The sequence below is a fragment of the Thermobia domestica genome, chromosome 6 (assembly GCF_964235325.1).
Source record: "Thermobia domestica chromosome 6, izTheDome1.hap1.1, whole genome shotgun sequence".
In the NCBI taxonomy this organism is placed as follows: Eukaryota; Metazoa; Arthropoda; class Insecta; order Zygentoma; family Lepismatidae; genus Thermobia; species Thermobia domestica.
This window is the reverse complement of record NC_137459.1, coordinates 243,428,185-243,456,113: the sequence shown is the minus strand read 5'-3', so window position 1 is coordinate 243,456,113 and position 27,929 is coordinate 243,428,185. Positions and strand designations below refer to the sequence as shown.

General features: G+C 36.3%; 1 protein-coding gene across 4 annotated transcripts in view; it reads right to left on the bottom strand.

Annotated features, from left to right (window-relative positions):
- The window catches only part of cos (kinesin-like protein costa), a 159,350-nt gene that overhangs the window by 84,988 nt on the left and 46,433 nt on the right, over positions 1-27,929 (bottom strand). For all 4 annotated transcript variants that reach the window (XM_081762687.1, XM_081762688.1, XM_081762686.1 and 1 more), the window contains 4 exons: positions 25,525-25,616; positions 25,091-25,277; positions 15,166-15,311; positions 9,801-9,920 (listed from right to left, as the gene is read on the bottom strand). In XM_081762687.1, the coding sequence (XP_081618813.1) occupies positions 9,801-9,920; positions 15,166-15,311; positions 25,091-25,277; positions 25,525-25,569 (498 nt within the window). In that variant the 5' untranslated portion in view covers positions 25,570-25,616. The remainder of the gene's footprint in view (positions 1-9,800; positions 9,921-15,165; positions 15,312-25,090; positions 25,278-25,524; positions 25,617-27,929) is intronic.

Below are 27,929 nucleotides of genomic sequence, written 5' to 3'. Positions count from 1 at the left end.
CATTTTCGAATTCACTGGCCATAAGTTAGTAAAGTTTAGCTAATGTTATTTCCGTAACATACAGGGTTTTCATAAAGTATGGACAGATTTAATTCGCTTATAATTTACATAAAAATGCTCATATTGAAATCAAATAAAGTGCAAACGGTAGCGGAAGGATTAAATTTTTACCTGTAATCTGCACCAGCTCAGTTCATTCACCGCCACACCTCCAACTGGGCGCCATTTACGTCCACACATTCGCATAGGACCGTCTAGGAATCGACTTCTGTGGGCTGTTGATGATGCTTTCCCTTACCCTGCTCACTGTTGCAGGCGATGTTGGCGGCATCCCACTTCGAGGACGGTCCAGGACACTTCTTGTCTCCAAGAACTTAGCATGCCACTTTTGGATTGCACTCTCAGTCGGTGCCGGCTTTTTAAACTCTTTGGTGAACTTTCGACACACCAGAATTGGCCTTGCACTCCCTCTCCCTCTCTCAACGTATTCAGAGTTGCCGCTTATCTAACAGTGTTGCCAACTAAAAATTTAATCCTTCCACTACCGTTTGCGCTTTATTTGATTTCATTATGAGCATTTTTATGAAAATTATAAGCAAATTAAATCCGTCCAGACTTTATGAAAACCCTGTATATTGAACAGCGTCATATAAACATACAAGCAAACAAACAAAAAAAAGAATGAAAAACAAAAACATACATAAAGGGTTAATGCTCGAAGATTTGTAAAATGGAATTACAAAGAATTCATTACGATTCAGATATAATGTCTCCAAGAAAATATTAACCCTAGAACACCCAGATGTGGATAATTTGTTCTTTTAAAATTTCCTTTGTTTACCAGATCGTTGTTTTTTAGTTCAGATTGGATTCCTTTTGTGACTTTTCATTATTTTAACTAAACAATAGTCTTACAGAACATTATGTTACTGTTCCTCAGGACTTTCTTCTTCTTCTTCTTCTTCTTCTACTACTACTACTACTACTACTACTACTACTACTACTACTACTACTACTACTACTACTACTACTACTACTACTACTACTACTACTACTACTACTACTACTACTACTACTACTACTACTACTACTACTACTACTACTACTACTACTACTACTACTACTACTACTACTACTACTACTACTACTACTACTACTACTACTACTACTACTACTACTACTACTACTACTACTACTACTACTAATAATAATAATAATAATAATAATAATAATAGTAGTAGTTTACCTCAAACGCTCAATAGTGGACAATTTGTCCATCATAAAGCCATAAAGAAATTTATACTTAGTATTATAATAAGTAACTTTTATTTCAGTTTGTATACATGTTGGTCGTTGTTTGTAATAGAGTAAACATTATTTACTTTAATAAATAAATGAATAAATAATATCCTTACAACTAATGAGCGATTAGTATTGCATTACCATTTATTAATTGATTTACCTATAAAACTTAAAGAAACAATATACTAATACTATTTACACTGGAGTTATCAAATTTATCGCTTATATGGTAGTTCCCTAGCGGACATCAACATAATTTTATTCATTGTAGGCCCCACTAAAGCAGTTCTCGCCTTATGTTCTTAGAGAGAGTTCTTGTCGTTCATGCTTTACACCATGTTTTTCCTTTCTAACAGTGAGATATTTCCAAAACTTCAAAATATGAGGCGAAAAGTTTGATGTGATGAAGTAAATTTTGGAGAATCAAGAAATGAAGACATATTACTAAAGCAAATCAGTGCAAGGAGAATTCCAAGCGATTCAGAAGTAATAAGTTACAAGAGTGAACACAAGCTGTCCATTTATCTAGTTCGTTGCCCCAAAATCAGACAATAATTGATGGCATCAATTCAATTGTTTTCTGCACATCTGTAACAGGGTTGAACAGAGATAAAGAGGAGCTCCGTATTGAACACACGAAAAAAAAAGAAAATGCACCCCATAAGTCATCATAGAGCAGGTAGCCTAAAATACAGATTGTATCAGATTGGAAAACGATGTAAAGTTAAAAATCAAACATAACACATGTGGAAAATTTTCATCTTGAGATAAAAGAAAACATGGGTAACATTTACCGAATTCTGTTAAATAAGTATGAAGTGTACAAAATTATTTCTTATGCTGAGGCCCACGGCTCTCTTAATCTCTAGTTATAATACTGCTTCGCCAGTACATATACGTATATATAAAGGAAAAAATAGGAATCACAGAAACAAACTAAGACCTATCCTCAATGTTTAGATAAAGTTAAATACATAAAATATTTAGGGATAAATTTTCCACCTGCGGGTCTTCACGGGCGATGAATGTTCTGGACTTTCGAGTGTTAACCGAAAGGCATATTGATTACAGATTTAGCATATTATAATAACATTTAATTGACACTCCATTTCATCTCAGTTTTTGTGTATGTTCATCGCGTTAAAGAGTACATTGGTTAAGCCCTTCTTACATGGAGCTGAACTGAGCACTCAAACCAGGTTACAACTTGACAGTGTTGCTTAACTCAAATTTTCATGCAATTTATTTTATTCTGAGGTGATATAGGGGTCTCAGACGATTCTTAAAGCTAGAGAGGTTTTTACCAGCAGAGCCTCTCGTGTTCGATGTATTAAACAGACGAAAAACACTTGAAGAATGTGTTACGTACAGGGCAATCAACTCCCTAATCGTAACTATTATTGTTTTTCTATTTCACAAAATGAGTTCATCCGAAGAGGATAAAAAAGAAAAAACATAGCAGCGATATCTGCTCTGTTGTTGGCGCAAAAGAACCCCCCCCCCCCAACACACACACACAAAAAAAAAAGAGAGAGAGAGAGAAAGAGAGAGTAAAATTCCACGAAGGCCACACAACACTGATGATAATTAACTCTCATTGTTTCATTTTTTGTGCTTGTTCACTTTTGGCACACCACATTTTGGAAGATTTACAAGCAAAATTCTAACTTTGCATGAAAAGACATATTTATAAAGAACAAATTTCGGCAAGCGATAGAATTAAATACAAAGTAATACACCTTATTTTATGTTTACAAATGTAGGATTACTAGTGTAAAATCCTTACAAGTATTTTACAACAGATGATGACTGTGTTAGAAACTATTTTCCACCGGCGGTGTATTTCTGCACTGTGTACAGAAGTTGTATTTTACGTTTATTATAAGTGAAACGCTACAAATATGAAAGCATGACAAATGGTACTGAAATTCGTATCATTGCCAAAGCCCATTCATTATCACTACCCTCGCTTATGAATATACCCACCTTCGCTGTTGTGCCTTCACCCTTCGGCAACACTCGCTAACGTTCGGGACCTCTGGCTTCGTCTTGCCCTGACTCGGTTAGATAGCATTTGTGCTCTTTAGTGGCCAGCTAGCAGAGGTTGTTTTGTGTGATTTGCACTGTAGTTTTTATGCATATATCGCTCATTTGCTGCAACAGTGACACAACTTAAAAATGACCCTTATTGAGTTAACAGGAAAAAAAAATCCCTTTATGCATCTACTTTCTATTCCTAGAGGGAGACGTCTGAAATTGTAAAACTGGCTGAGAGAAAGTAGTTTCTTTACATAAAGTACTGTTGAAATTATAGTATGTCGAAACCTTTAAACTCGTCTCCTGAAAAGTTGCGAGTTTTAAGTTGTGTCACTATTGCAGCAAATGAGCGATATCCGGACGCTGTATTTATATGAAAATCGTAAAAGAATTGTAATTTTTCAACAATTACTTATGATGCCCCTTGAATTTTAATTATATCATGTGAGGTATTTTCATGTCGCCAAGCGCAAATCATTTAGGAAAGAATAAGAAGATAATTAGTGAAGGAATTCTAATTTTTGAACAATCATTTAGAGTGGTACGCCAAAAGTATATCTGCACGCTTTTTTCTTTAAATATTACCGTGCGTTTTAGTATATTATTATTATTATTATTATTATTATTATTGAGTTGATTTGAGCTGATTTTAGTTTAGCATCCCTTTCAGTAGCGAGGCTATATGAGACGTGGACCTACTGATTAACGTGGAATCCGAACCACATGAGCTCCCGCCAGGAATCGAACCCGGGTCTCCCACGCCAAAGGCGCGAACGCTAACCGCTTAGCCACGAGGAAGCTCTATTATTATTATTATTATTATTATTATTATTATTAGTAGTAGTAGTAGTAGTAGTAGTAGTAGTAGTAGTTGTAGTTGTTGTTGTTGTTGTTAGTAATAGTAGTAGTAGGAGGAAGAGAAGGAACGGGTTAGAAGCCCCGCAGGGGTTTTTTGGGTTCTGTTCTCGACATAAAATGGGTAAATTAAAGACTTTCCCAAATTTTTCCGTACATTTTACAATCTGTGGAACCGTATAGTAAAACTGCACCCGTATCACATTATCTTTTGGTATACAAATTGCACAATATACTTAAAGCATCTATTTTTATTCCTTTAAAAAATGTAATTAACATTTGTTCACAACTGTAATGTTCGGGTGGACACTACTTATTTCACTACATACCTTCTCTAAGGCCTCTATCCTTGCATTTTTTTAAATAATATAAATCGTGCTACAAAAAATCATATTTTTCGTATGACTCTATTAATACTATTAATGCTTCTCTTGTCCAGGCAGCATTGTTTTGAAATTACAGCGAAAAATAAAGTTCAATGTCGTCAGGCGCTACTCTTTTCTGATTGGTAGTTTTATGCAAGTCCAGGAGAAAATAGAAACTGCTTCTATTTCTTCCAAGCCAGGATCTAAATAAGGACAGCAGAAAATTTCAACCTGGGCTAAGGACAAGTTACTTCTCTCACGATCATTAAGTAAGCTCATGAGTTTTAGATCGTGAATCGCATCCTTACTTCAGTCCCGTCTGACCAGGGATGATATCGAAACTGCACCTTGAATTGGGAGACATTCTATTTATTTCCTGATAAGACTTCTCTAGCAAGTTCCAAAACAGGTGTTCGTTTCTTGCCCGGAAGTGACCCCGCCTTTGTAGGGGCTAAAATATATAGAACATTTTGACCTATTTTCTATAGCAGGCGATCATAAAGTACGTTGCTACTCCTAAAAGTTGAAACCTATGCTAAAACGCCAAAAACACCTGTTTCATCATTGTAAAAGCATAAGTTAACGAAGTGAAAATATTTGCCCCAGGGTCTCCGCAGGGTCCCAGGTGGGGTCCAACTCAAAATTTGCAATTGAAAAGAGGGGCAAGTAGCATATCGTTTGAAAGCTAGTGTTGAAAGAAAAACGATAACAGAAGTCTTACAGCTCTAATCAAACTCTGTGCGAAATGGAGGAAGATTCAAAATTTGAAAACAGTCTGCAGCTAACAGTGCATGACCACCACTAGAATTCCAAAACTGTGATACAGGTGTCAAAATTCTAAAACACGTGTTGCATTATTTGAAAAATTCTACTTATCGAAATGATAATGTTTACCCCAGGGTCCCCGCAGGGTCCCAGGTGGGGTCCAACACAAAATTGGCAATTGAAAAGAAGAGCAAGTTGCATATCGTTTGAAAGCTAGTGTTGAAAGAAAAACGATAACAGAAGTTTCACAGCTCTAATCAAACTCTGTGTGAAATGGAGGAAGATTCAAAATTTGAAAACAGTCTGCAGCTAACAGTGCATGGCCACCACTAGAATTCCAAAACTGTGATACAGGTGTCAAAATTCTAAAACACGTGTTGCATTATTTGAAAAATTCTACTTATCGAAATGATAATGTTTACCCCAGGGTCCCCGCAGGGTCCCAGGTGGGGTCCAACACAAAATTGGCAATTGAAAAGAAGGGCAAGTTGCATATCGTTTGAAAGCTAGTGTTGAAAGATAAACGATAACAGAAGTTTCACAGCTCTAATCAAACTCTGTGTGAAATGGAGGAAGATTCAAAATTTGAAAACAGTCTGCAGCTAACAGTGCATGGCCACCACTAGTATTCCCAAACTGTGATACAGGTGTCAAAATTCTAAAACATGTGTTACAGTATTTAAAACGTGCAATTTATCTAAATGAAAATGTTTGCCCCAGGGACCTCGTAGGGTCCCACAAGGAGTCTACCTCGAAGTTTTCATTTGGAAAGGCTTCAAAAAGTATATCGTTTATAAGCTATCGTTTTTCAACTTTCCGACGACCCGTCTGGTAGAAGCAATCTAGAAGACACTGCTCCGTCGACTGTTGTTTGCTGAAGCTTGGCTTTTGTTCTGGTCTATGTGTGAGAGCCACGTAAGTCACACGGCACGGTCGTAGCAACGTGGTAGCTGCCAGGACTGTATCTTTTGTTATGCAGGTATGAGGGCCATATGCATGATGATCACTCTACGGCGTGATAGTGAGGCTTGAGCGTCTCGTGGAGTGGTGCAGCCGTGTTATTGTTCATGAAGAAGTGATAAAAGCAAAGTGGTTGGAACACCAAGTGCACTGAATAAAACTCTTCTCCATGCAGTGTTCGTCGTCCGGAATCGAACATGTCAAGAAAGCTGAATTCTTTGTGTGGAAACTGATAGACAAATCTCTCACTGACTGGTAACTAAAATCATCAGGAAGGTCGATGTATCCACATTTGCCGAAAGTGTACTTGATCATATCTTGGAATCTGGGTGATTCCAACTGATTTCGTGTTACCCCAATCAAGTGAGCACTGGAATATCGATTTGTCATGTCTAGCTTGTCTCCAAGTCCTTCATTCCGAACATGCTTGTGGGCACGCTTCACCATCATTTTTCTGTAAAGAATATATCCCATATCGAATGGTTGTCCATAGGAAGTACAGCCTGGAATGATTGCTCTGGATGTAAGTCAGGACACTCTTGATACAAGTCCGGACCTCTCATGATGGCTGCGCCGTCCTTCAACAAAAGACAAGGAGTTCCAACGTCTCGAACATGATGTGGCAGGTATTCCTTGAATATTGCCTTTGTCATCATTCCTGACTTGTTTGCTCTGATCATGACTCCAGGGATCTGAGGGATTTTACATTGGACCCTTGATCAAAATTTCCTGGATGGTTCGCAGCGCGAAATGACAGTCAAGCCCACGAGCTTTCCTGATGCCGAAATCGCTTCCTGGACTGTGTAAGAATGTGTCACTTTTGATTCGCATCTTACTTCAGTTTCGACATTTTTTACTCCACGTTGAGTTAGAGTTCGTGGTTTAGTAATTCATAATTGAATCCACTTTGATCAAGATTCACAATTTGATCAAGGTTGTAGTTATCATATTCAATCTCTCGTCTGATTTGTTGAATGTAGCTGTCGAATTCGTTTGAACGTTCCAGTGCTTTTGTTCTGGCTGCCATTGTCATGACTTTGTGATTTTCCTGGAACCCCAATTCATTTCTTTCAATAGTCGGCGGATCCAGAATCGGGATGCCTTGAAACCAGTAACCCCTAGCTTCCGTGATTTTTCTAAGGCTTCCACGGCAATGCCTTCTTCAATGATCCTGAAAAAATTCGGAGCAGCGCGTTCATTTTTGCACCATGCTTTGACAGATTCTCGGAGTTCTGCTAGCTTGCTCCGCTTGGATGCCTTGTCCAGGAATAGTCTCATCCGAATGATGTCACTTGTACAGATGTCAACTCTTGCTACACGTTTCGCATCCATGAATTTGCGATCACTGGACGCGTTGTTATAAGCTGCTACAGTATCCCTCAATTTCGCTTCACTCCATGATCTCCAAAATGCGGTTTCCTGAAAAGAATTTGGGTCCAGGTAGTCGTAATCAGGATCGCCTTCGGTACCTGAAGTAGTTCCTTGTTGACTTGATGTCGTGTCCAAGGGCTGGAATTGAGTATTATCTTCGAACGTAACATAATCGTCTACGGTTATTGTAATGTCCTGGGGAACAGAGTTTGTCACCATCAACTTGATGAGCTTGTGAACCTTCTTTGCAATCTAGAGAATCAATTTTCTAGATGTAAGTCAACGTTATTGCAAATTGACTAACACAACTTTTCATTCAAGCTAATCACAGGCTATAAGTCAGGGTTGCTGGCTTTCTAAATTCGTCATTGCAAACGTTCAATGTAAAGAAATGAAAACGTATGTCCTGGAGTCCCTATATGCGGGCAGCGGTCAAACTACACATTTTCAAATGGGTTAAGTAGTATTTTCTTTCAAAGTTTCTCAAAACAGACAGCGTATGGAACCAACCTTTCGTCTCTACGCCAATCCTGTGCAAAATGGTGGGGTGTTTACACTACGTCTACATGCTGAATCTTAACGTTCATGACCACCTCTTACACCTAAAGTTTGAAACAAATGTCGAACTATGTGGTTCTTCATATCAAAACGACACTTGTAAATGCAAAACAGCTACGTGGTCTAGAGGTTTCTAGATCACTTCTACCAGACGGGCTGTCGGTAAGTTGTAGCGGGATAGCTTTCAAACGATATGCTACATGCCCCTCTTTTCAATTGCCAATCTTGAGTTGGACCCCACCTGGGACCCTGGGGTAAACATTATCATTTCGATAAGTAGAATTTTTCAAATAATGCAACACGTGTTTTAGAATTTTGACACCTGTATCACAGTTTTGGAATTCTAGTGGTGGTCATGCACTGTTAGCTGCAGACTGTTTTCAAATTTTGAATCTTCCTCCATTTCGCACAGAGTTTGATTAGAGCTGTAAGACTTCTGTTATCGTTTTTCTTTCAACACTAGCTTTCAAACGATATGCTACTTGCCCCTCTTTTCAATTGCAAATTTTGAGTTGGACCCCACCTGGGACCCTGCGGAGACCCTGGGGCAAATATTTTCACTTCGTTAAATTATGCTTTTACAATGATAAAACAGGTGTTTTTGGCGTTTTAGCATAGGTTTCAACTTTTAGGAGTAGCAACGTACTTTATGATCGCCTGCTATAGAAAATAGGTCAAAATGTTCTATATATTTTAGCCCCTACAAAGGCGGGGTCACTTCCGGGCAAGAAACGAACACCTGTTTTGGAACTTGCTAGAGAAGTCCTATCAGGAAATATATAGAATGTCTCCCAATTCAAGGTGCAGTTTCGATATCATCCCTGGTGAGACAGGTTTTAGTCATTCACAGAAATCAATATTGCCACGTCGTGTAAACATGTTTAAAGGATAATACAAAATATTGTAATATACATCTTACGACTCATTGTTGCTTTAGAGCCAATTACACCTTAAACTTTGGAAATAAGGACTTGAATTTGTTATATAAACTAACAAACTCAGTATACGGAGTCCGTCAAAGATTTATACATACTTTAAGGTAATATGTGTAGACTTTTCTCGAAGTTGGATCGAATTATAGTAACAATGTGAAGTATGGCTTCCTCTTAAAAGATGTTATTTACATGACTGTAAAATTAACATGTGACGTACGCAACATTCTCAAACTTGAAACACTACTTCAAAATACTCTTAAGCTCTTCCAACGACAACCGTGCGCCGGCCATTTTGATTCACTACCGTACGTCATATGTTCATTTTATAGATATGTAAAGAACATCTGTTCAGAGGCAACAATACTACACATTGCTATCAAAAACTAAAATTTCCACTGATATCATCTGTTATGAACACATGTTTATGACGGATTTTGAATTTGTAAGTAAAACAGGAAGACAAATCACTTTACACACGAATCTAGTTAATTGTAACAACCTTAGTTACTGCAAAATGTAATGCTAGGTTCCATAAATAGTTCCTTCTTAAATATTTAAGTGAATCTACATTAATTGAGTGTCCCCTGTGTCTCTACATCCTATAATGTGTTCTACAGAAATTATACTTAGTTCTTAGAATATAAGTACATACCTCTTTATCTTGGTCCATGTTTCTCTCTTCGAAGGAGCCATTGTTAAGTAGATCCCTTACTTTATTCCCATGTATTTCAACAAACGATACTTTTATATTAAAGCACTTATTGGGAATATCCTGAAAATAAATTTGAAGTTATATAGTAATGTTCAAAATCATTGGAATAGGCACTTACATTTTAAGAGCATTATACATGGAGGATGATTTTTCTTTATTTGGTCCTTTGTTCCTCTACTATTATGATCTGCGAATTAATAGAAAATAGACCCACATGTGGAATTCGACCCGAAGCGCTACATATCAGAGCTGTTATTTGGAGAAGGGCAGGATAGCAATCTCCTCCCACCCCGAGTTTGAGATATAAGTATTCTTAATCAATAGGATAGTATATAGTAATGAAAAATGTGTACCTTTACTTATATCGGTGGAGAACCTTGCTCTCCCCCCCCCCCTTATTCCCTCTCAAATGCTAAATCTGAAATGACGCAGCTGCTGCCCATACCAATAATATGGCTACATAAGAACGCATTTTACACCTTCACAATACTGTTTTCTTTGTTTTTCTTTCCAGTCATTATTACATATCAAAAAAAAAAAAAAAGGCTTTTCTTATATTTAAGGCTGTAACCTCTAGAGAATCAATTAATATCTTAGTTAATAGTAAAAATAAATATTATTACAAAAGATACAAACCACTGTACTACATTTGCTCGTTCCAATTCCTTAAACTAAAAATTGATGTACTGCTATTATTAATGAAACATTTTCTTGTAAACTACGAACCAAATTATAAGGCACTTTCGGAAAAGTTCGTCCAGATACCCCCCCCCCCCCTCTAACTAAATTACTTCTTGTAGATTCAATGTCTTATGCCATATGTTAAGGTTATTAGTGAAATATTTGTTTATAAAATAACAAAAAAATACCAGACGTCGTATTTTACCAAAAAACACCCCGAGAGTAAACTAAAACTTGTGCATATATTCTGATTTATGCAACATTAAACGAAAACTAAAATCAAATATTTTAGTATAACGTCCCACGATTATGCCCTTTAGGCTAGGGGAGATGCATGATTAAGGCAAGTGAAATTGATGGAATAGTTGGTGGGATGCGAATGTGAGAAGAAACGGGAGTACCTCGAGAAATCCAACCGTCACGATTTTGTCCACTACAAATTTACTTGATTGGGGATCGAACCAGAGACCCCACGCACCAGAGGTAAGCGCTGAGCCACTGTGCCACCCTCAACTTTATATCAATGTAAGTGAAATGTTTATATATGAAATATGAACAAAACTGCCTGTCGTTTTTGAGAAAGTAGTCCTAAAAAAAACTTACTCTCAAGAATAAACTACCCCTCGTAATTTATTCAGAACAAACGAGTTATATTATATTATCAGGTTGTTAATGAAATATTTAATTGTGAAATATAATTGAAATCGCCTGAGTCGCTTTTGAGAAAATCGTTCGAAAAGAAAGAAAAAAAATCACCCCCAGGAATGTACTACCCCCATATTTTTTCAGGGCACGAACGAGTTATGCCACATTATCAGATCATTAATGGAATATTTATTTATGAAATAAAATCATATAGCACAGTATCAGGTTACTGAAAAAATGATTTATGAAATGTAAATAGCATCGTTAGAGCAGTTTTTCAGAAAATCACTTTTTTTCACCCTTCAGTAAAGTACCCTTAATTTTAGGGGTGGGGAGAAAGTTCGAAACAAAAGCCCTGAAAAATCTCACAAAAACCTTAAGTTTATAGTTTACTCTCCACACGTTGACCGGTATGGTCTCTAGGCAAGTATCCATCAACACGAACAGATATCGAAAAATTACTTTTTCGGTATCAATGCACTATCAAACGTGTAAATCCACTGAAATCTCTACTTTTTTTTTTTTTAATTTACTTACGATCGCTATACTTTCTTCTCTCCTTTCGTGGCTCGAAAGCAAACATACTAATTTGAACAGATCTGCTTGTCAAACATTTATGTAAGCTCATATAAATTGGCTGTTTCCATTCACTCATATAAATTGGCTGTTTCCATTCACGTTTTTACAGCTTATAATGCGGTGTATACAAATACAAATTACACTTAGTGGTATAAACTTTGTAAGAAATAAGCAAGGAACTAAATTGTTTTGAGCATGATTCTATCACTAATGTACTGTCCCCAGCAAAATAATACGTCCCCTTCGTAAAATCTTAAACTATGTATAGAACTCATTCGTGTACTTCTAGTATTTGCGTATTTATTTCGTATCCTCAGATATTACTGTACTGATTCACAACTTCAATATAACCCAACCCATATTATCTGATACTTATAACTCGCTATATAAAAACATTTCTGAAACTTTTTTTCAGTTTATGGTTCTTCTTCTATAGTTACATATATTTTCGTCATATTTATACATAATATATGAGGATAAATCATACTAAAATAAATAAAGGTTTAAAAAACTTGGTATACAGGAAATGGAAGTGGATTGGGTAGGATGGAGTTGTTACGGTATAGAGAACTAAGTTTACGGATAGGATGTTAATGTATCTTTCCTTCTTATTCTGAATCTGAGAAAAGTATTTTACGAACACTTACGCCGAAGAAGCATCGTTGGACAGTGCATAAATCTAAAGAAGTATATGAGGTTGGAAGATTTACAATTACTGGAATATGTGTATTATACTTGTAAGAAGAGGTCTCGATAAACGATTTTGGGGTGTGTCAGGTACGCCTGTCAGTTTCATCTGAAATTAAAAGCTTTCTTCTATGTCTAAAATAAACTGTACAGACCCATTCTGCTGTTCACTTTAGCTACAAATGACATTTCTCTTACCTTCAAGTAAAGCAAATATTATTATTATTATTATTATTATTATTATTATTATTATTATTATTATTATTATTATTATTATTATTATTATTATTAATAATAATAATAATAATAATAATAATAATAATAATAATAATACAGGGAGTCCATAAAGTTCTGCAGGAAAGTAAAACTCTATAACTTGGAAACCGTTACGTTTAAGTGTATAAATTTTTGGGGTTGGAAGAAGGGAAGTTTAAAGTTTTGTTCTGGCTACAATAGTGGATGCTGGCCACAATCCTCGATGACATTTGCTCTGGTAATCAGTGACTTAAGATGGCGTCTATTAAAGAAAAGGCACAATGTGTTTTGTGGTTTGCGGAATTAAAATCCTGCGTTTCAGTGCAGAGAAACTTCCAAACAACGTATGGGAAAACACCCCCAGCAGAAACAAGTATCAAGAGGTGGTACGAAAAGTTCAAAGAAACGGGAAGTGTGTCAGATTTACTACGCAGTGGAAGGCCAGGAACGATTGACGATGTGATTCACAAGTTGCAGGACAGTGTAGCCAGGAGTCCAATGAAGTCGCTTAAACGTAGGTCATTGGAACTGGGAATACTGAAGTCAACGTTACACAAGATCATACGCAAGAATTTAAAGGTCCGGCCCTAAGTTAAAATTTGTGCACGAGCTGTTAGAGGAAGACTGTGACATGAGAATGGAGTTCTGTGAGTCAATGCTTACCTGCTTACAAGAAGATGGTGACCTTCTGTCTCTATTTCTGTTTTCAAATGATGCCACATTTCATGTGTCGGAAAAGTGAACAGGCGTAACTGCCGAATTTGGGGTGTGGAAAATCCACGTGAATTCGAGGAGCACAAGCTGGGTAGTTCCAAAGTCAATGTGTGGTGTGCTGTTTCAATGGACCACATTATCGGCCCTTTTTTCTTCGAGGAAGAGACGGTAAATGGTAACAATTATTTGAACATGCGGCAGACATTCCTTTTGCCAGAACTTACTAGGTTAGGTATCCTTATTTAGGTTCACATGCAACAGGATGGGGCACCGCCGCACTATACCCTTCAAGTTCGACAGTTTCTTAACGAAGAATTTAAGGAGAGATGGATTGGCCGAAGAGGACCCACACCTTGGCCTGTAAGATCACCAGATTTGTCGTCTTGTGATTACTGGCTGTGGGGACACGTGAAGACCAAGGTGTATTCGCAGAATCCAGCTAATCTGCACGATCTCAAGAACAAAATAACTGATGTGATTTTGAACATTCCAGACGAGCACCGCCAATACGCAATTCTTGATTTCCCAAAAAGACTGCACGAGTGTTTGGATGTGAATGGTGCACAATTGGAGGTTTGGGGATGAACTTTAACTAGCTGAAACAAAACTTTGAACCTTTCTGTAAGTACACCAAAAAGTATTTGTTAATACATTACGTAGTTTCCAAGTTATGGAGTTTTACTTTCCTGTAGGACTTTATGGACTTCCTGTATTATTATTATTATTATTATTATTATTATTATTATTATTATTATTATTATTATTATTATTATTATTATTAATAATAATAATAATAATAATAATAATAATAATAATAATAATAATAATAAACAAAATAAAATAAAAATACAATGTCAGAACCAGAAACTAGAGGGAAATTTGTAATGTAATGAAATATTGCTACATATAAGTTGAAGTTTACAACTAAATTTGCACTTATTTTTTAAACAGCCTATAAAGACTTCATCTCTCCCTCGATAAAGCAACTGATATGACTATAGGACAAATAGCATTGACAAGTGATTCTATGTTAAAAAGTTTTAAGACTTCAATTAACATCGAAGGTAAGGTAAAACTTCGTTCAACAGCAGTCATAGAAGAAAAAAAATATTAACTGATATATAAGATACAATGGCTACACATTGAATTGAAGACACATTTTTCAAATATCGAACTCGGAAAATTTCCTGAAAAAAGAAAACAAATCCACCGATGCAGTTATTTTCTAGCAGTGCTATCATCAACTACCTATTCATCATACAAGTTCCAAAAGTCCAGCACAATGTGATCACAACTCAGGAATTCAATTATTACGCATCGCTGCGCATATAGATGTCATCTGCCATTTCAGAAAGTTTCACTGAAACTCGTATCGGATAGGAGCTCCCTCGTGGCTAAGCTGTTAGCATGGGAGGGGGTCCGGATTCATTTCCCGGTGGGAGCTCATGTAGTTCGAATTACACGTTAAGCTGTAGGCCCACGTCTCATATAGCCTCCCTGCTGAAAGGGACGCTAAACTAAAAAACAAATTAAATCAAAATCGTAGCGGATGGGTGGAAAGATTCGTATATTTTAGTTGCATATTTAGATTTATTTTTTCACTGTACACTGATAAGTTTATTTAAAAAAGAAAACAAAAGAAAATGAAAGATATACGTAAGAAGGGAACAAAGGAGACACTACACAAGATAGGCTCAAAATTAATATACTCAGGCATATGTCTGTTAATGCTTAAATACATTACCATAATCCTGTGGAAGATCTCACGTGTTGCTCTTGGTATTATACCAAATTCAGCTTCACTCATTGCACAATGCAGTCCAGGGCCCATTACAGAATATGTTTTACCAGAACCCTTCTGACCAAATGCTATTATAGACGCATTGTATCCTGAAAAATAAACAATAATTTCAGTAAAGGGGCGGCAATTTTTTCTAACTTTTTTACTTCCACAAAAGACATCTTTGTATGTTGACCGGTTAATCGCAAGTAAAAATTTCCTCTTTTGCCAATTGGAAGGTGCTGACTGTAGTGGTAATGTACGTTTATCTGTAAAATTTTTTGTCCACTATGGTTGACTAGACTGTGTTACAGGAGTGATTCAGAAATGTGAAACCATTATTACAATATCCACAAACTCGACAGGACATGAATGTAACCATGTACCTTCTAAACATTTCTAAGTAACGTACTTCTGTTACACGCCACTAACCCTCTCCGTTTTCGGTACAACACATTGAATTGAAGACACATTTTTCAAATATCGAACTCGGAAAATTTCCTGAAAAAAGAAAACAAATCCACCGATGCAGTTATTTTGATCATTACATTTAATTGTTTTTGACTTGTGTTGTATGTTGTATGGTAATGTACGTACACCTGAACTTTACAGAACGTACTCAGCATATCATTTTCAGATACACTGCCAGATCATGTGAAGTTATTTCAAACGAACATCTTTGTATGTTGATAAGACAACCTCACGTAAAAATCTGCTCGTTTGCTAAATTAATATATATATATATATATATATATATATATATATATATATATATATATATATATATATATATATATATATATATATATATATATATATTAGAGTGAACGTAGCGATGACGTTTGTTTTCCTGTAAATCATGATTTTATACAGTACAGTTCCTAACATTTACTACATTGAGACTTGTTATTAAATAAAAGAAGAAAAAGAGAAGTAAAACGTGAGTCTGACGACGAAGATACAAAATCTAAATGATTTAACAAAATCACTATTCTCATTAAATAGCATGCTCACATTTACTATAATTCTAATGAAAATTAAGTGCAACTGAGAAAAACAAAATCTATCTAATTAGTCCGGCCAAGGTGAGGCACTTGAATGAAATGATGAAAACGGTAATGCCCAGTGCAGTAACCAAAAATAGAGGATGATACACAGGCCTGAATTTACGCACGGGCCACGAGCAAAGGAGGGCAATTTTTCGGAGGTGGTATATTACGAAATCGAGGTTGAAGTATGGTATGTGGAAAAACGAGGCTGTTAACAAGGAAGAAAGGATGAGGGTCAATAAAGTTTTTTTTTTTTCCCTGAAAATCTCTAAAACAACGGAATGAGTACTACAACAATTATAACTACCCCTGTTAAATATAGAACATACCTACGTAACGATACTATAAATATTTCTTTCACGCTATCCATATTTAAGTTTGTTTATAGAGTCCCAAACTCGAGTAGTTGGAGGTTTATGCGAAAAATCGCCGATTTTCTGTTAATTTCGTGCTTGTTAAACTATGGGCGCAACGTTGATACACTTTCTTATTTATATAATATACTAACAAGGGAAGTATGAATAAGCTCATATCGAAACATACCGTAAAATTTTATTCAGAGGATGGAAGTCCCACAGAAAGACCACACACAAAAAAGCAGCTGCGTTTTCGAAGTGGAATTTACCAAAATGGCAGATTGAAATGTCGTGTATCCATGTTGACAATTGCACAATACGTTCAGTACCACCCCTTGTAAACTGCCTGTTAATAATAGAAAGTCAATAACAACAATATGGGTACATACTATACCTAAGGAGAAGTCGTACGGTAAGGTAAACCTTGACGGCAGCCATCTTGAAATCCGCCATCTTGAATGCAGGTCAAGTTTTGTAAATAGGAATAGGGCAATATGATACATGATTTAGGGCTAGATGCTAAGCAGAAAAACAATGGTAGCAATAGTTTTAAGATACGTGCATTTGATAAAAAGTTAGAGGCATATTTATCGTGTATGTTTCCATGTGCACAACTCTCGAATGAAGCAGTTGTCCAAAAATAGTTGTCGCTATTGCAATGCAACTCTTACTCGACAGTTCCACAATACATTTCAATGAGGGACGAAAGAAAAGCAGAAATGAGGCTCATCGATGGAATGAGAGAAACACAAATTCCGTTGACACCAGGCACAACGTATAAGCACTTTGTTCTCACACTGCCCTTCACATTCGCGTGTAGTGATCTGGAGGCAATATTGCACTGGCACTATGAACACAGGAAGCCGCTCTTCTGTTACCCAGTTGCATATCATGAATATAAAATCATGTCCCTGAACCGCGGAGAGGAAAAATGGAAATGAATGCAAGACTGCAGTTTCAGTATATTGCCTCTGTGGTAAACTTCAAAATGAATATCTACTCTCGAGATCAAAATTTCGTTCAATCGACTGTAAAGAGCCTTCCACTGTCGAAAAATAACTTGTCCAATGGCTGCATTTTTAGACCAAATTTGCCGACTAATCTCCTACAAGTGTCTAGCTTTGCTCAACAACATTTGGGACAAATTGGGAAAATATGGAGGGTGTTTCCTATATTTTTGTATTTTACAAATTGTTCGGAAGTTGTGCACATGGAAACATACACAATAAATATGCCTGTAACTTTCTACCAAATGCACCTATCCTAAAACTATTGCTACCATTTGTTTTTCTGCTTAAATTATAGCCCTAAATCATGTATCATATTGCCCTATTCCTATTTACAAATCTTGACCTGCATTCAAAAAATGAAAAAAAAAAATGAAATCTTTGAGTTTTACGTCCCACGGTTATGCCGGTTAGGCTAAAGGAGACGGTGATGATGAGAGATAAGTGAAATGGTGGAATGAAGAATGTGGGAGGAAACGGGAGAACCCCGAGCGCGGTGTTTGTCCACCACAAAGTTCACTTGGCGGGGGCTGGGATCGAACCCGGGACCCCAAGCACCAGAGGTGAACGCTCTACCACTGAGCCACCGCGCCCCCAAACCTGCATTCAAGATGGCGGATTCCAAGATGGCTGCCGCCAAGGTTCACCTTACCGTACGACTTCCCCTTAAGTATAGTATGTACCCACATTGTTGTTGTTGACTTTTTATTATTAACAGGCAGTTTACAAGGGGTGGTACTGAATGTACTGTGCATATTGTCGACATGGATACGAGACATTTCAATCTACCATTTTGGTTAATTCCACTTCAAAAATGCAGCTGCTTTTTTGTGTGTGGTCTTTCTGTGGGACATCCTTCCTCTGAGTGAAATTTTACGATAGGTTTCGATATGAGCTCATTGATACTTCCCTTGTAAGCATGTAACAACATATGATATAGTCTATAAGTAACAAAGTATATCACTCATAGTACAAAAAAAAAAAAAAAAGAAAAGAAAGAAAAAAGAAAAAAAGAAAAAAAGATAGAGAAAAAGAAAAAATGTATCAGTAGGTAGTTGGTGCACTGACGTCATGTAGCAGGAAGTTGCATGTGAAAACCAAACGAAACCGCATTTGATCGCATGGAGTGTGAATTTGTGAAAGTAGGTCCATGGAGTGATTCAGGCCCGTATCCAGGAGGGGGGATTAGGGGGTCGCCCCCCTAAACTTTTCACGGTAGGCTTGCAAATGGACTATAATAGGGTGATAAACTATAATATGGTTGAATCGCCCCCCCCCCCGCTACATTTGTGGGGTGGCTACGGGCCTGAAGTGATTATAGGAGAACAGAAAGCACTGTAGTAACTTTGTGCAAAGCTGTAGAGAGGTGTGTGTGTGGTGGAAAATATTGAAGAGTTAAGAGAGACTTATTCCAAAAATGTCACATTTCTTACAAAATAAGAAACAGCATACCACAAATGAATCGAATGAGTCACGAGTGGTTACATTTATTAGGTGGGTGATCGAAGCTATCAACGGTTTAATCAAACGATGGAAAGTTCTAGGACAGGTAATGCCGAACACAGAGATACCCATGATTGGCGAGTTCGAATTCTTTGTGCTACTTGCAGTGATTTTGACTTTCTCGTATCTCAAGTGGTACGGAAGAGGAGATCATCGCCGAACAAATGCTAACCTTGGTGAACCAACCTAATCATTTACCAATACCAGTATAATCCGAAAACTGGAAAAAAATGCAAGAGTACTTGGCACAAGATGTCCGATGACACTTCAATGGACTTGACCATTCAGGAGTTGCGCGATATAACGCTTGGGGTGTATCAAATTAAGCAAGCCATGTCTTATACAAAGAAGAATTTGAGTGAATTGGGTCTTCGTGAACTATTTGTTCACAAAGAGCGCGATGATATTGTTCGTGTCCAACTACAACCACATCATACGTCTTCCAAAATATACAACGCATGGATTCAGTACCACAATGGTGTTTCACCTCCAATTCGTGGCTGGTATTGCGAATCAAGTTTGGTGCACGGGTGGTTGGGTATTGTGCACATATAGCCACTGTATTGTGGTATTTGGGTTATCAAAGATATTTATAAGCATCAGGCCCTTCTTTACTTTCATACGCCTCCTACATCATGAATGCTGATGTTTCTCATTGGTCTGAAAGTGTAGAAAGCTGTGACGACGGGTCGGACTAATTACTGCGTAGGTTTTCACACAGTTTATTTGGTTATTGTACAAGCCACAGCAATGTTTTACATTTTTGCGATTTTGTTGCACTAAGAATGTTTCAGTGTGTTCCTCTAGGTTATTATAAACTTTTGGGTTTAATTTGTGTATATTTTTTATACTAAGGATTCTACTTTATAAATACACAACTCATAATATTTAACTCCTTAGAGCCAAATACCCCCCTCATCCTCTAGGGGAAACCTATATTGATAAGGAGTTATGACTTTTGCTTTAGTTTTGTATCTTAGAGACACACTTTTTTTATTTCTTACACGAAACAATACGAGCAAATCAGGGGGAAGATGCAAAATTTTCATGCGCCTAGGGGCGTAAAATACCTAAATACGAAGACCATTAATATATTTCAATTGAGCTTATTTTTCTCATGGGTTACTTTGCTCTAATATGGAACCATTTTAGAGGGTAAAACTTTAGAAACAAAATCTCGAAAGTCAAAAAATAAAGACCATTCTAATATATACACATCAAAGTTACAGCGGAATATGGTATTGTCATCCGACTTCTGTCGATGTGAAAAAGTTCATCATTCTACGTCAGGAAATGAGCTAAATTAACTTGAAATATTTGAGAACATTCCTCAACCATTGTCAATTAAAGAAAAGCGTGTAATAAGTTATGTCACACCTTCCCCTCCTAACTCCTCCTTATCCGCCATGAGGATTTAAGCTGAACTTAGATTTAAACGGCATTTCGAGTGTCATTATTCATCTCACCAACACCGAAAACTATGGACTGGACAGTAATATCGGCCATATTCGAATATTTTTGCCTGGCACTCTAACCCTCACCTCTATGCTAGAGGGGATGAATTTCTATTTAAATGATATCAAGAGTGTCGCTCACCTCAACAACCCTGAAAACTATGGATTAGAGATTATTATCGGTCGTTTTAGATTATTTTTATATACCACCTACTTCGTACTCTCACCCTTATGCCGAAGAATTTGGAATGAAAGGAAAAATGGAACAGTGTATTGTCACCCGAATTATGTGACCCTGTGCAAAATTTCATCATTCTATGACTTCGAAAAATGAGTTAAATTAATGTTGCAAAATCTAAGGCCATCCTCCAACCATTGAGACTTAAAAGAAAAGCATGTATATTAAAAATAAATAAATACATAAAATAAAGCTTGTATTTTCAGTAGTTTAAATGACAAGAAAATTATGTCAAAAATTATATTTTCTTATTACATCGGCCAGGCAATTTGCACTCTCTTACGTAGTTAGTAACAAGAACATGTTATGGATAGTAAGAATATATTACTAACACCGGACATCAGCTTTAAACTTATAAACACAATAGTATAAAATCTACCATATACTTCCTTATCTTTTTCATGTACGTAACTAACCACTTCTGTATTTGTTCCCATACGTAAAATAAAAACAAACTTCTTACATCTGAAGATCAGTTTGATCATGCAAAGCATATCTGTAATTAATATATTCTATAATCCAACTTGGTTTTGTGACAAATACTCATAATACAATTACGAAAAAAGGATTTGCCCAAAAATGCATCGTGCTTTATTACAGAGTTTCTACAGATAGCGTGTCTTAGTTTTAATTTCCCTGACTTCAATATAAATTTTCCTAGATTTTCTTTTATTCTCTTCCCGTGATATCCGACCATACCTTGCCTTTATGTTCTATCTTTTCAGGCTATTTTTAATATTATGATTTATTGTTTATAGAATGAGAAATATATAAACTTTCCTGCAAATGTATATATTATATTTTAATATTCTTGTTTCAATGTTTACTGTTTTAATTCTACCTGCTTCGTGGAGTGTAACGGTATAGTGATTACACGGAATTACAATTGAGTGTTCCGTTACATATTAACAACTCCACTGATACAAACTGCTTACAAAAAATTAATAACTAACATCTTAAATGCTATTTCTGGTTCTCTCTCTTTCTCTCAGTTCTTACACTACTTTATTATCGATGTCTAACTCCATGAAATATGCTTTTTTTTTTTCATGAAAATGATACACACGTAAAGAAATTTTACTTATGCTTAGTTTCTTTGCAGTTCTTATGCTTTTTTTTTTTTTTCAATGTCTCATTGCATGAAATTTGCTTCTCGTTTTGCCCTTTCTTTTCCTCTTCACGCTGTTTTAACTCAGTTTCTAATTTTGTCAGCTCCATACTTTTTTCTTTTCGTCGTCACTTACGATCAATCTCTCAGTGTTCTTGGCATCCTGTAATTTCTACTCACTATCAGCCTGCTGTAACCTATTTTCAGTTTTATTGTGAGATATATGTTTAGTAAATTTCCTTGACTACTTATATGCTTTCCTGACTTTCTCTAACCAATGTTGTTTCCCTGACTCTCCTTGACTTTCCAGATCCATAGAGACCCTGTATTAGATCCAATACAGTTTCAGTGGGTATTTTCACTTTCCTCACTTGAGGCATCCATAAATAATTTGGGGGGGGGGGGCGGTGGCTCAGTGGTAGAGCGTTCACCTCTGGTGCTTGGGGTCCCGGGTTCGATCCCAGCCCCCGCCAAGTGAACTTTGTGGTGGACAAACACCGCGCTCGTGGGTTTTCTCGGGGTTCTCCCGTTTCCTCCCACTTTCTTCATTCCACCATTTCACTCATCTCTCATCATCACCGTCTCCTTTAGCCTAACCGGCATAACCGTGGGACGTAAAACTTAAAGATTTCATTTCATTTTTCATAAATAATTTGGTATCAACATTATAATTCTAGTAATAGATTAAGGAAAGTAGCATCTAAATGTGTAGTAGTTTGTTCTCCTAAGTTAAAGTTGAGTATGTTGTTTCCCTTCTCCAACGTTAAAGCACACTTAAGAATATGATTATACATGCCATCCCATCAAAATTAGGAATGAATTGACGTTGAGAAGGAAAGCTATGTACGGAGACACCGTAGTCCAGCGGTTACAGCGTTGGACTCACGTCCGCGTGATCCTAGGTTTGATTCCCGGTCGGTGCTTCCCAGTTTTCGGCATCCACCTAACATCGTAAGGTAAACTGGGCAGTAACGAGAATAAAAGACGTGACGGCCACTAGGTCTAGAAAGTTCCTGATGTGACTTAGAGACAGGGTGCCGAAGTGCGCTCACGACGTGTTCGTTGCTAGGCTAGGTGTAGTTCAGCCGGTCGGTAATAGATAGTGTTGGAGTGCTTCAGACCCACAAGAGCTGTCAGAACAAGTGGTTTAATTTGGTTTTACTGTTTACCCTCGGACATTAGGTTTCTCGACACTTCTGTGCATGAGAGAAGTAAAAGAGTCCATTACAAAAAATGGGTATGTCTATGTATGGACAACAAGTGTTCGTTTTCTCTTCTGGGAGCGAGAGAAAGAAGGTTGGAAGTTTAAACATAGTTGCCAGCCTACGTAAATTGGTTCCTGGTCAGCAGTACATTCTAGTCAAGCGATGATGTCACGCAGTGAACAGAGCGTGCGCATTTTAAATGCAGCCTAGCATTGTGTTTTAGGGGCTTCGATATTCGGTTGATTGCGCCAACAACTTGCGAGAGGACATAAGTTATTCTCTTTCTCTACGTTTGTGCTCGTGCAGTTTACTGTATTTTTCTAGTTCTTTCTCTTATCTGCTTCGTGTTTATGCTTGCGTGAGCTTGTATGTGTAAGTGCGTCATTTTGTGTATATTTTATTATGATGGAGCCAATACCGTCAACCAGTGATCAGTGGCGGCTTTAGTGGGTAGGCATGGGCCTACCCACAAATTTTGAAAAATATATAAACGCTAAAAGATACAATAAAGAGTAAATATATTTTCCACTATTTATATTAATGGTAGATAATTATTTAACAAATAGCATGAACCACTTCTGTAAAAGTAATTTCCTGTCATTATCAACCAAATTTGTATATGTATCCATAACAGAGGCAGCAGGCCCACCCAAAATTAAAATCCTCAAGCCGGACCAGGCAGTGATGATAAAATCTTAGGCAAAATATTGTGCTTATCCCCTCCTCCAATTTTTTTTTTTTTTTTTTTTTTTTTTTCATCTTGCACCGTAGATCCCCAGTCATGCCCTACGGACAATAATCACCGATTATCGTGCTTTCAGTGATGTAGGCCCACTTTGATTTCATTCTTGTATTATTATTTATAAAATCTTATCACGTATAGATTTACTGTGTCGGGTTGGTAGCACTGTTCAAACAATACCTTTACCGCTGACGCGAATAACCAAATCCTTTTTTTTTTTTTTTTTTTTAACATTTCTTTCCTTTCATTAAGATACTCTCCTTGGCACTCTGCCAACTAGAAGTCTCAACCGAATTGGCGAACAGTAGGAAAGTTACGTCATGGAATTAATAAGGTCACCAACACAAGGGTCATCATAAACGTTGTGATGATAGTTATAACTGAAGGGTTTTTGTAGAAAAAGATATTATAATGTTGCCACCTTGAACATATGTTTATAAGTGTTTGTATGCCGAAGTAGGGGGACCACAACGGGTGCATCATATGAATATTCAAGACGTGGCAACAGAGCAATACGTACTCTTCCAAATTCAACAACACCTTACAAAGAAAACACTGCGAAAAATATTAGTTAAAAAAAATGAAGTATGCAGAATTTGGTACGTTACTATAACCTAGGAATTCTTTGAAAAAAATCTGCTGTACAAATTATTGTTCATATCATAAGAATAATTTCTCTTGTAAAGTTATAAATTGTAAAAGTTGTTGCTTAAATTACTGTAAAATTTTTATATGCTTATAACTGTTGTTGAAAGGTGTGATAATTATTCTTGGAAATGTTGATTATGCATTCCATTGTTTGCCCAGACTGACTTTGTCCAATATTAATCTTGCATTCATGGTAATGACGAATAAGATTCTAAAATGTTTCCTTCTACTAATTATGAAGTTCTGAGAATGATCTTAACTTCCTTACTTTTGAGTTTTTACAAGCTAACATGTTTCAATAGTCTAGGAACTGACGAGTCGTTTTCTTTTGCATCACTGTCATGTTCCGCAGCTGAAACTGAAACAAAGTTGACCACAAATTTGGGATCTTTGAAGCACTTGAGAATTTTTACCAACTGAGGAATGTGAAAATAATCACTAAAGCTGTATTGGATCTATTAAAGCACGACGAATTTTTGGGTATGTCTGTTTTTTCCTAATTCAGCAGCATACGTCAGATACTTACTTTTACATTTACACCTATTTCTTATAGCTTAAAAGAATATATTCCTTACATACCTTCAAAAAATCTTCCAATCAATGGCCTTACAGTGTAATTAAAACATTCTTCTTGCGTCGTATATGAAGGTAAAACGTAATCAAATCGAAAACACTTAAACCCGTCCAAAAATATCTGATTTGATTCTGGTAAGACTGTCAAACAAAGAAGTTCCTGCGTATTATCTGAATATAACAATGGTCGTACCTGTAAAAATAGCATAATAATGTGCATTATCTAACTAAAACAAATGACATTCATACACATGGCTATCATAAATTATAAAACTTCGTAAACATTTACAGTAAGATTCAAACAATAAACTCATTAGTTATTTTAAATTGACATGAACACTAAGATAGAAACTTAGCTTCCACCAAATTCAATCTTTGAAACACAATAAAAATATTTCAATACAAGTTAAAACAGAAACCTAAATAATCTAAAAGCTTACCCTAACGGCTACTTTTACAGGAAAGTCAGTCATATTAAGCATCATTGTTCCAACGTTTAAACGTACTAAAATGGCACTCTTCCAGCTGTTCTCTGAAAAAGAAAGTGAAATTTAGACATAACAAATAAAATTTTGGTAGCAGCATTCCACACTAATTTTCTTTAACATGTACTCATTTGAATGTCCTGTATTGAACCGAACACTCCAGAACTGAGTTCCTCAAATTTATTACATAATAAAGCATGGCATCTCATTTATTTTGGAAGTCCGGAATACGTATGAACATGATGCGACACAGTCATACAAAATATAACTACAAAATAACATTTTAACCATACCATGAAAACGCCGTACAATCAAGACCATGATAAAAAATCATAAAATTGTATCTTCTGAATATCACAGAAAACTTGAACAAAATTGGTATATTCATTCTGAATTTGTTAAGAAAACAAAAATAAGAGGTACTGGAGTAACAGTTTTAAAATATAAAACTTGAAGTGAGTGGGGTAATAAATCACTCAATATACATGCCGCTAGGATGCCAAATAGAGACGTAAACCATAAACCGAGACAACTAATTTGGTCAGAGTCGTATGCTTAATTGTTAATGTGCCTCTTGTCACATTTGGGCAACTTTTACCTTTCTTACTCTTAGTAACTCTTCTTACCCTTAGTAACATGCTAATTTTAGGGATGTACCGATATATCGGTATCGGTATTGGTGATATCGGCCACTTTTGGGAGCATCGGTATCAGCAAATTGACAACGATATTTACCGATACATTTTCCGAACTATTTTCAATTCTTTAAATATTGGAGTCAATGAAGGGTCGAATAAGGAAAAAAAAAATGGTGGAAAGCTGGAACAAATTTTAGTTTCTTCATAAAAGTATAAGTACCGTAACAACATACTAATTTTGCACCCCTTTACAAACCCCGGATTTGGCCACCATCTTGAAAAAATGGCGCCAAAAATTAGTTTTTTTTTTTTTTTTTAATATCTCGCATGGAAAGCATTTTAAACTAAAACATCTTATTACTAAAAATAATCTACAGTAAATTTTCTACAAGAAATGTTCTCTTCAGTTTTTTCCCTAGGATGCACCGTTTAGATGCTATAGGCGTGACTAATTACGCATTTCCCTTTCGGCATCGCTCTGTAGCAGTGATTTTTTCTTATATATAAAATATAAATTAATATATTTTTCATTCACTGCAAGTGTGACTAAGGATGAGTAATCAGGTCTATTGGATCATCTGTGTTCAAGATATCTTCAGCTGAAAAACGTTTTATCTGTGAGAGACTTTTCAGTGATGGTGTTACGTGTATAGTAAAAGAAAAGGGACTGAAAACATTAGTAGACTACAATATTAAAGTGAAAGATGGTAAGGAATGCCAACTTAAGAGAGTGAAAAATGTTACGATTCATGAAAAGTGTAGAAAAGTTTACACAAAAGCAAGAAGCAGCAAAGCATTGGTACCACGACATACTTCCCAGCTTTACTTTTCAAGAAGCCCGGCTGTTTTGTGGACAATGTACATCATATGAATTTTTGAAGAGAGAGAATGAAAAGAACTGATAAGTGAGTGTGAGACACAATTCAAGTTAAATATTCTTTTATGGAAGCAGCTGACAGGAGAAATGACGACTGGGGCAAAAAGGTTGGTATGAGGATTGGCAATGTTTATGTTTTGATTGCTGCTGAAGCCAGATACCATTCCTCGTGAATGAAAAAGTTCTACAAAATTTCTTCTGGAACGGAACGTGGTCGTCCGAAAGATGATAATGTTTCAGATGCTATGGCTCATACTTTCAATGACCTTGAAGCTAAAAAGGAAGAGTGCCATTTTCATTTACTGCAATTTTTCAAGATTACGATGATGCACTGCCAAGTGAAAAAAAAAATAAATAAAATAAAATAAAATAAAAAAATAAATAAAAAATAAAAGAACAAAACTGAAAGAAAAGTACTCAGAAGACATTATACCAACAAACAAACACAGAAAGCCTATAGTTTGCTTCCGTGATACAGGACATAAAATTCTCACAGATGCATACCAGATCACAGATTTACGAAACTGATGAGAATTCGTAAATTTTGAATAACGTTAATTTATTCATTCCTAGGATACTAAAATGCCTTCTCGATACTACTGATAAACAAGAAAGGGAATACCACAAAATGAAGAATAAAAAATATAGCAATTTCTAACGCCATAATTGCAGCAACTAGACCAAAATCATTTTTATCCAATACCAAATAGGAGTTGCGGTGCATAATCAAAAGTATAGTAGTAAACATCTTTTTAATGTTCTTATTCTGTGCATCATATGCTGAGGCAGCTCTCTTTCAAGTTTCGGCTCTTCTGCATCCTCAAGACAAACTCGTGAACAATTCG